The 11,125-nt window shown below is 41.1% G+C and overlaps 1 protein-coding gene across 1 annotated transcript in view; it reads right to left on the reverse strand.

The window, feature by feature from the left end:
• Positions 1–11,125, reverse strand: part of ankrd44 (ankyrin repeat domain 44) — a gene marked incomplete in the record, with an annotated part of 35,900 nt that overhangs the window by 22,249 nt on the left and 2,526 nt on the right. Inside the window, 5 exon segments of the mRNA XM_035676622.1 lie at positions 548–635; positions 1,162–1,362; positions 2,468–2,538; positions 3,292–3,370; positions 4,661–4,744. Coding sequence (XP_035532515.1) covers positions 548–635; positions 1,162–1,362; positions 2,468–2,538; positions 3,292–3,370; positions 4,661–4,744 — 523 coding nt within the window.

Consider the following 11,125-nt stretch of genomic DNA (forward strand, 5'->3'; position numbering starts at 1 on the left):
AAACAAATAGCACTTAAAGCAACTTTAATTTTCTGTCAGTTGACTAACACATTAACTGACTCATTGTTTCAGCTCTAGTATATACTGTATGCTGACACACTGTATTACACCCTTATTTTTATTGATATATGCTTCATTTGTTTTTGTTGAATTTGCGTAGTTATGTTAAGTAATTACTTCAAATGATTACATTTTTCAGTGATGTTTTCAGGTCAAAAAAATGTTTATTTAGGGGTTTTAATGGTGTAAACACAAGATTTTCTAGCATTGTCACACCATTTGGAACCTACAGTATACTGAAATTACCCAACTTTGTTTGCTGTATTTAATGCATATTTGGTTCTGTCGTGTTTCTCTAGTAAAAACACCCGTTGTGTTATGTTGTGTGCTGTTGCACTCTAGCTCTAATGAACGGGCCCTTTGGCTGTTAGGTAACTCAGAGTGAGCCAATGACTAATTTTTCCACAAACACGTACAATGATTTACTTCCAGGAAATAAAAGCGTGATGTGTAATTATCTCTAACAAACTCCATATTCCTCTCTTACCCATGAAAGCTGCCCAGTGCAGCGCCCGCCCGTCCTTCTTATCAAAGGCGTTGATGTTGGCTCCTTTAGCGAGGAGGAGGTTTACCATCTGACAGAGATAAATACAGAAGGAGGGGAAATTAGTGGGTAATGTAAGAGCTATATATTTGTTTTTGTATGTTTATGTGCAACAGGCCAAGTGTGAATGTGTGTGTGTGTGTGTGTGTGTGTGTGGGTGATGGTCTTTATATAACAGCATTGTAAATACGTCTCATCACTTGGCTCAGTTGTTTCATAAACACTCTGGAGAGACAGCGCTGGGCCGTCCATTCAGTTTGGCTCAGAAATCTGCCGCCTCTCATTGTTAAATTTAGATTCAGCACATTTGTGAATGATTTCATCTAAGACGAGGAGTGTTTAAAAATGAACACCCCACTTAATAACCCCAGTGATACAGCTGCACCTGCCCACTTGTTTCCTTTAACCAGGCTATTCAACCAAAATAGCACAATGGATGGTTACATCACAGCCTGTTTATTGGTGAACTACACCAACATACTGTAGCAGCTGTGGATGTAGAGAGCCTGTAAATCATTGAGAGTTATTGACCGTCAGTCAGTCAGTTTCTGCAGTACCTCAGTGTGGCCGTTGAGGGCAGCGTGATGCAGGGCGGTGCGTCCACCGCGGTCCGACACGTTCACACTGCTCAGAAGCGGGATGATGACCTCAGCACAACGCAGCGCGTTATTGGCTGCAGCAACGTGCAGCGGTGTCTGCCAGTTCTTGTCCCGCGCGTTGACGTCAGCCGAGTGGCGGATCAAAACTCGCACGGCCTCCTGAGGAGTAAAGTGAAAGTGATCAATAACTCACAATACATCAAAGCTATAATATGTACTCTGTACTCTCTATCTTGGTCGTTCATTGGAACTTGCCTTAGGTATGACTTGACATCCAAACTAGTGCCCAAAGTAATCGTGGTGCAACCAATTGTAGCAGTTAATTTAGTTACAGACTAACTGGCAGTTACTGAGCCTCTAGTGTTGACTTTACACTATAAGTTAGGAGAGAACTTACACATAGCTGCTGCAATGTGTCCTTGTTTTTACCAGTATCCCAGAAACACATCAGTGTATTTTATAGACCCCTTAATTCCAATTTATCTCTAACCTTCCCAAGCTACTAAGCAAGCCTGGGACGGAGACTGGGGCATCTCTATTGACGACCTAGACTGGCAGGAAGTGTGGATCCAGGCTATGGAAATATCCACCTGTAACTGAACCAAATCTACTCAGTGTAGAACTGTCACACACATGTATGACCTGCTCTCAAAAACTAAATGGATGCTAATATGTGTCTGCTCTGCTTAAATTTTACTCTGATATTGGCAATTTCATTCATTCCTGTTTCTGGTTATGAGGAAAGCTACAGAGCTATTAGTCTGTTATTGAGGAAGAACTTAGTTTTGGTGTTCCAACAGAGTTAGACCCTCTGTGTCTCTGTATTGGACTTCCAGGTGGTCATAAAAATATCACAACAGAAGTAGGAATCAAGTATTTACTGCCCCCAATTGTGACACAGATACACCCTTGCACTACTCAGCCATTCACACTCCTTAGTATATTCCTACAAACCCGTAGGACAGGCCCTGGAAGTATTTAAAGCCTTGGCCGCGCCACTAAAATTCCTCCTTCAGCTGTTCAGCCATGCTGAAATACCAGTTTTGGGGACTAGGACTGATTAGGTGCTTTGACCCACATTGACGAGGCTCACAAAGGTAAAGCTGTCCCATGTGGCACTCTGAGAATAGAATTTATGTATATGTGCTGAATGTGCATATCTGTCTGTTTTTAGGTAAACACCACAAGTCCAACTCTCTGACACCTGTGTCACTGTGAGGGTTTCTCACCTTGCTGCTTGAGTTGTGTGTGTGTGTGTGTTTACCTCACTCCTAGATGCCACAGCACGATGGAGAGGGGTGAGCCACATATTATCTTTGGCGTTGACCCGGGCCCCTGCAGAGAAGAAGTAGCACAGGGTAGAACGAGGAGGGATGGGCATGAGGTTTACAGACCAAACTGGAATGTCACTCATAGCTAACATGCATCACAGTAACAGTGGGTAGAATACACAGGCCTGCAAGTCTGAAGTTTATTTAAAAAAAGGAAAATGCACATTAATTAAGATAAGGACTTAAATCCGCTATGTAGACATACCAGATTTAGCCATACAATCCAATTTCCATCTGCAGTACAAGTTTAATAAAATGAAATTTCAGACAATTAAAAAAATCTTAAGGGCAGACACTACGTGAGTAGAGTAATTTCACCTAAAAGATATCACCATGAAACATCCCCAGTTGATTACTTTTTGTTTTTGGCCTGACGTTTGGCCATTGTTCTATTAGCTCCTTGGTTGTCTTTACTGCGTATGTATCTAATGCATTACAAGGCTCTGTGAACGTAGCTCGTGTTCAGGTCTTCAAAGTTTAAATCTTAAATAATAATCTATTATTCTAATCTAAACATGATGCTAAGATATACGCCTACTGCGTATCTTTTTAAAGGCTCCCTTAGAATCAAGAAGGCCTCGTGACCTCTGCCAGGAAGCTTTAGCCGACCAGAGTGTGGTCCCGATGATTGGTTTACCAAGGTTGCGTATATCATGACAAAGTAGCATATTGCAAGCATTCTCACAAGAAGGTCTTTAGAACCAAGAACAGCTGAAAAAAAGCTGAAAACCAAGAGGAACAAAGGAATATATTTTACCAGAGAGGATGAGTAGCTCGGTGATCTCGGCATCACCCAGGAATGCCGCTGCATGCAGCGGGGTGCGTTTCTCTGCATCCTGAGGGAGGAAGTCAGTCAGTTGGTACTTGCTTATAACTTTGGCAAGGTATGACAAAATGATACAAACACATTTTTACCTAATTCTTCCCCAAATTAGAGCCGGATTTTTGCCAACAAAAGAAAGATCACATATTAGTAATCCATGAGTACATGCTGAGGCCGAACAGAGGAGGCTGTGATATCAGTTCACAGATGAGCTCGAGCATCAGTGACAAGGGCATCAGTGTCAACACATCCCATTGTTCCTCCTCAGTCCAGCTCTCACACACCACACACAACACACACCACACACACACACACACACACACACACACACAGACACACACAGACACACACAGACACACACAGACACACACAGACACACACACAGCATCCCGATGACCACGTGACTGGACTCAGCCTCTCCAACAGAAACACATCTAAAGTGGACAATGACAGTGACGTGGGAGTCCTGTAACAGACCGCCAGCAGCAGACACAGGAGACTAAATACAGCAGAGAGGAGAATGGTAGAGCAGGCAGGCCCACATCCTGTGCTGCCCTGCTACAGACATGTGTTATGTATATGACCTGATGGGAATAAACACACTCTGAACTTTGGTTTTATTGACTCTTGACCTGCAGCCCTGCTCCCCTCACCCTTGGGTGCTGGCTACTACAGGAAGTGGGGGCTGAAGAAAGAGCAGGGTTTTTATTTTCCTAAAAGCTGAGTCTAAGTAGAGATGCAGTGAGAAACAAGTCTCATGCCCAGGGCGTCAAATACTGACCCTGGGAATGAGACTCAACAATAAATTATCTTTCTTATGTGTCTTTACATCTTTCTTGGCTCTGATTGGTTGTTTTCCTGCAGGCCCGGTGGATTCTTGCAAATACCATTAGGAGCACTAGGAGGAGTCAGAGGAAGCTGATTTTTTCTGTCTCATGTACTACTGTCAGGATATAGGGAAAGTTTCACCAAATATGATAAAAAGTTATTTTTATAAAAGTTATCTACTGCAGCTTTAAACGTACTACAAAGAGTTTTTAACTGGTTATGAAACAGTCTCAATTTAATGCTGGTTCCTCTATATGACCTTGATTGGCTGTTTTTATATAGTTATTCTTAATGCCTGCCACCAGGGCAGATTCAGTCAGATTCCCATTAAAATTAATGAAAAGAATCAATACAAAATGAAAGCTCCTTGTAGGGACTGTGGGCCACCCTAAGACACCTCTTATCATGGGCGTGATCCCAGAACTAAAGACAAATCTGACACCTGTCTTGATGTAGAAAATGTGTGCATCCTCACCAGAGCATTGATGTCTTCAGACTTGTATATGAGCATACGGATCTCCTCAGGGTCTCCGCTGAAGATCGCCTGGATGAGAGGAGGCTGGGGAGGAGGAGGAGAAGAAAGAGGACAGAAGCACAGTCAGAGTGGAAAGACATTCGACACATGACCAGAGGCAACATGTAAGACATGCAAGCGCACGTGATCCATCGAAACAGTCAGTGGATTTATCAAAGTGAGGCGACGTGACGAAGCCACATGCTGGGGAGAATATTTCCTGGCCGTTACACACAGGGAGGCCGAGCATGATCCTTCCCACGGTACGTGTGTGTGTGTGTGTGTGTGTGTATATGGAGGGGCAGCTGCTTGACTTTAAGCTGCTGTGTTTACAAAAGCTGGAGCAGAGAGGGCTACTACGAGGCTGTAGCTACTATACAACATATACAAAAATGGTCGCTATTACCAGCAGCACTTACTTCCTAAAACTCACTTCTTATATGCAGACGGGACCGAAATATTTACCTCCATACAGAGAATTCTCTTGTTGTAGAGAATTCTTTGGAGATTGAGATCATAAAATAAAATGTGTGCAGAGAAAAAACCTTAATGAAGGGCACTGTGTGGAGGTCATGTCTCTGAAACCCTTATTTTCTGTCCCAGATCACAGATAGGAGGTAAATAAAGGCCCTAGACACACATACACACACAGAGCAGCTATCAGCGTCTATCAGCACTCCAGCAGTATAGCTTTTAGAGGAACAGAAGATGGCCTTGGTAAAGAGAAAAATGTGTGCAGTCAAATTGAGGCCAACAACATGCCAGTGACTTAAAGGACCACACAAGTGTTCATACAAGTTGTAAGTCCTTAACTACACACGGACGCTATATATTACAGCTGACAATCTTTGGAGCAGCTACAGTCGATAACAATGTGAAAACGATTCGCTCGTAGTTATGAACCTACAGAGAATTATCAGCCAAATCTGCAGCTCTTACATTACTACACATACAGATTTAGTTATCCAAATCAAGTGATTCAGCAAAAAAATTAGTCAAATTTCGCACATATGAAAAGTTTAGTCTTATGTTATGGATAACACTGGATCAATCCTCAATCGTTTTTAACATTGCTTTTTTATGTGACTTTGCATACATTTGCCATATTGTTTCAACCAGCACTGCTCTGCTGCAGCCATTCATTTCTATATTGCATGAAAAGCAATTCCTAGACTGTTGAAATTAGCTTGAGTCGCATAGTGCGTCACAGTGAATATCAATTCTGCATTCATCTTTGAAAAAGTTGCACTGTTGTTACAAGATAATGCAGTTAAGATTTTTTATCAATTTACACTTAACAGCGACATTATCCAGTCATGCCTCATTTCACGTCAGCTTTTCTCAAAATTTGCGATGTATGTTTTTAGTCAGTGTTTTGTCATGGATTTGCAGGAGAAAACAAAAATTGCTTATTATTTGTTTTTTGTAACATTCATTAAAAAAAGGCAACTTGTTCCAGTGACAACTAAATCGCACTGTTTGGAGGGTAAATGTGAAACCTTTGCATCGCACATGCCTGCATGGTCACAACTAGAAACAAGGAAGTGAGTTTGGTGACGTACAAGTCAACATTTTGTGCAAAAGTTGTGGTGATTGAATGAATATAATTGCAAGGTCTTGCAGAGTTCACAGGGATTGGTTAAATTTGTGTTCATCATTGCAATCGCAAACTTCCTAGAGGGACTGATTACCCCACTAAGGTAAGGTTAGAAACTTTATTGTTCACGAAATTGTCCACAATGTAGAAACATTTTTCTAATCTGACCCATAAATACACAATACAAAATTACAAATAACAATTAAAAAAAAAACAGAATTTGGGAGAGTAGGTGTTCAATCATAGAACAGCCTATTAGAAAAGTACAAAGTGCTGAATTCCTTAAACACGAGACAAATAAATTCAGCGAGGGGGTGAGGTAGGTGACTTTAAGTGACCATGCATTTGAAAGTATTTCTTGGAGTCATTTTTGGTAACTCGCCTACAGTCTAAAGTGCCATCCTAAGTGAAGCAATTTCAATTGTGTGTACAATGGATGGGAAGGATCACTTGTTATGTCAAATGCTTTATTTCTAGTGATCGGTACATGCCTGCCGCTTATTTGCACCTGTTTCTCTTTGATTTTAGTAATGCCGCTGTATGGTGGATATATTGCCCAATAGTGGAGTGGGCTGTTCCTCTACACTACCAGCAGTGAAACTATCAAGGCAACCAAAAACTAGCCTTATTACAACTTCAGATGTCTCTGTTCAAGTTGGTATAATACATTTACATCATCACAATATGATTCTGATAGTAAGATAATATAAGGTTAAATTATTGCAAAGAAAAATGAAAAAGTGAAGTGAATAAGTACACCCATAGGTGGTTATAAATGGGAGACAAGATGTAAAAATCACTGGTACAGTCCTTGATTATTAAAGTCAATGTCGAAGCCTGTGCAGAGGCAGGAATGTAGACTACAGGTTAGATGCCTTACTGATGAATCAGATTGAACAGAGGCAGGCCTCACTTCACTTCCTGTGTGCTTCTGCCACCTCCTGCCTCACTTCCTGTTGCACAGTCTCTCCTTCTCAGAAACAAGAGAGAGGAACCACAGAGGAGCGTTTCACTTCTGCATTAACAGCAGAGCACACATCCTCATCTGGCTTTTTGCTTCTCTTGAATTTAACTTTAAACGCCACATCATCTGACTCTTAATAACCATTTGAGGTGGGCAGGTGTTAGATACTGGTACCTGTGTTTCACTAGCGATACCAAAATTAGAATGATGAATTGTTGTTTAATGTTAAAGAACTTTGCCCATATACTGTAAAAAAAAATTTAAAATAAAAAGTAAAAAAGTAAAAAGGTATGATGATTTTTTGTCACCACTGACTCTACAAAGTTATTGCTTCAGGACAAGAAATAGTATAACCACCATGTACAACTTTGTGTATGTAAACATTTTTTGGACAAATTAAACATGATATAGCATATTAATTAGTGAGCTTTAGATGTCTATGTAGATTTTATTACCTTTAGAAAGAGGCTTTCTGTTTCCTTGTTTCCAGTCAAAAATGTCAAACCATCCTTTCAATACAAAATCTCTCTACAAGAACCTTTTTTAATTTAATAGTTTTTGGAAAACACACATTATTTCTGGTGATTTTTCTGAGAGTTAGACGAGAAGATTGATACCACACTCATGCCTGCTTGCTGACCATGGCCAAGAGCCAGTAGGTGATTAGGTTAGCTTAGCATTAAGACAGGAAGCAGGGGTAAATGGCTAGCTTTAGTCTTCAAATATATGCTTACCAACATGTCTGTCTTGTATTTTGATTGTTTAATTGATTCACAAACAGTAATGAAAAAATAAGCTAAGGTTACAGTATTTATGCTAAGCTAGGCTAACCCTATCCCTCTGTAGATAAAAACGACTCATTCTAAAGTAACAAAAACACAATGATTCTTATTTACACTAATGAAAACATAGCTATTAATATTATATTCCCTTTCTGACAATAGATCCTCCTAAATGTTACACACTGGACCTTTAGCACACAGACGTGAGAGTGCTATCAATCTTTTCAACCCTCTGAAAGAAAGAAAATAAGCATAATTGCCCATAAGTTTGGACTTTAAATAAAAGTCAGTCAGTCCAAATTAGTGAAACAAATGACTTAGCAGGAACCATCCTACCACAGAATAAGTAAACAACCTCTGAATGTCACCAGACATTGGAAGCTAGCATCAGGTTTCTGACAGGGTCTCAGTTTTACATATCCATTTGCTACCCAAAAAGTACTTCAGTTCAACACCTGGACTTAAGAAAAAATAAACTACTAAACTACAACCAAGAATGTGGCCCTTGGAGGTCTGACTCAACTGGTTGAACAGGAGGGAGCAGGGCGGGTAGTTCAGAAACATCTGTCACTTTTTCTCCTGTGAAACTTCCACCTTTTATCGCAGCAAGCAAGAAGAGGAATTACAAATTACATGGGTGACAGAAAATGAAGGGGCGGAGAGGGTGCTGCTATTGGCCGAGGAAGCGATTGTTCCTCACCTTCTGGTGCCAGAACTATTTTATTCAAGTTCAAAGCTATTAAGTAGTTCAGGTTTAATCAATGTTTACTTGAGCACAGTGATAAGAGATGGAGGTAGGAAGGACACATTTAGGGGAGGGAGTAGTGAACAAGTTCCCAGCTGGAAAGAGAAAGGGGGGCTGTGCCTTTAAAGAAGCAGCCAACACTTGGCAGCATATGGCCTCTTTAGCTACGCCTTTCTTTCTGAGTGCTCCACATGCGCTCACACACATTCTTGCAAGTCTACAGGCACAAAAACTCTGGCAACAGTCCCTTCTTGTCACAGTGCTGTGTCTGAGATCGCCATGGGGACTTGGGGTGCTGGCACACCAAAGGCAAGGAGATTTATGAAGTGTGAGCTTGAATGAGAACATTCCCTCGAACACATACCAGCGCCTACACACCGACCAATACTGGATATTTGACCCAGATAAATATTTTAGAAAAATAAAAATCTAATACCAAAATATCAGCCAGTATTTGTTTTGGCGTTAACGTTTGGCAACGATCCATCAAATAAGGTTTTTAAAGTGGCCAAACAGCACATATGAAAGCTTAATGAAAGTTTTTTGATGTATAACCTACAATAAACTTTCAGAAGGGTCAGCACTCACAGGTACTGAGATGGGGAGGAATACGGGTAGTAAAGGAGTCGGCTAACGGCTAACACATAGCTGAGAAAACAGCGCTAATAGTGTCCTTGTTAAAACCTCCCATTGTTTTTCACTCATAATTTGTCTTTAATCTCATTTTGCTGATACAAACTGTGAGAAAATCCTACGGTGAACCCAGTATCGTGAATTGTATCGAACCAGGAGTTCAGTGCATCTATGCGAGTTTTGTGCTATGTGAGAAGAGAAAGCTTGACAGACGTAGCAACAGTAACTAAGAGGAAGTAGCTTAACAAACAGTACCTGCAAAACCTCTCTCATACAGGACTTGCAACAGTTAATTATCGACCAACAATGTAGAGCCAAAGTGAAACCAGAAAGTCTGATGACTGACACATTGCACAGAAAGCTAGCCCGGTCGCGATGCAGGACTTCAGCTCTCTATTGTGGCCTTGCTGATACATCAGTCAGGCTCTAGCAACACCGCTGCAGGATATCTATAACAGTATCTCAAACATAAGATCATAACATCACTGTTGCACCACACTCTCTCACACTCGTATTTCCGCACAGTAGGCCGAACCGATGTCACACAAACTATATTAGCAACAAGAAAATGTTCTTAACTCTGTGTTGACACAACTGGAAGAACATACAGAGTCCCCCTTCCATCTTTCCCTCATTCTTATCCTACACTAACTTCCTCCATCAGATTACCTCTGTTTTCATTCCAAACACACACAGGCCAACCGGCAATACATAAATGTCCCCGTCCCAAGCGCACACACATACAGCACGTCCTGTTTTGTGTCTCCCTCCATAAAAGAAAGCCTGTGCTCCACAGCCATGTCTTCATTTCCTCTGATGGCTGAGGTGACAGGCCTCCAACTGCCTCATCTGCCTCTCTTCCCCTCAGGATCCACGGCACACTTCTGCAGCCGTGCTAAATCAAAACCCGGTATACTGCATGTTATTAGTCTCCCTGTCTCCCTCTCAAAGCGCCTTAAAAGCTGAATGGATGTCACCTGCCTGAAACACACACAGGAAACAATAGAGGAAATGTATGTTAAAAACAAGGAGAAATGATAAAAAACACAGGAAATCTGATAAGCGTACATGCACACAGCAGTGCAAAGGCGGAAAGTCAAAAGTCAACAACTTCCTGTGCTTCCTCTGTATTCAGTTTGGAGGAAAGATGATGCCTCTACCCAAAAAATGCCTTTCAGTATCATGCATGTATGCATTACTAGCATACAAAATAAGACCAGACTCCAGACAGGGCTGTGTAAGAATCGGACTGTACGATACGTATCCCAGTACAGGGGTTACGATTCTATATATTATGATTTCTGTAAGCAAGGCAATATATTGATATTTTTAGGAACACTTCCATAGTATAAAGAACACACCACCATAGATGAGAGCCACACCATCTGGGGGCGTTGTGTCTAGTCCCCGCCCCCTTTTCAGTGAAAACAGTCCCTATAATTTGAATGGCTATAAATGTAAATTCTGAGGTCCCTGCCAATTTAATAGCATAAAATAAGAATATTGTACTGATTTTCAGCTATTAGGAGCCAAAATCAAAAAGACAAGAAAGTGACGTATGGCTGCTCTCATCTATATGCATAAAATCTGTGTAAACACTGTGTAGTGTTTCTGACAATCCATACAATATCGCAAAACAAAATATTGCAATACTGAAGTGCATCGATACTTTTTTACATCCCTACTCCCTATGTATTCAGACATA

The sequence above is a fragment of the Morone saxatilis genome, unplaced genomic scaffold (assembly GCF_004916995.1).
Source record: "Morone saxatilis isolate NCDOM2014 unplaced genomic scaffold, NCSU_SB_2.0 Contig5, whole genome shotgun sequence".
NCBI classification, from domain to species: Eukaryota; Metazoa; Chordata; class Actinopteri; family Moronidae; genus Morone; species Morone saxatilis.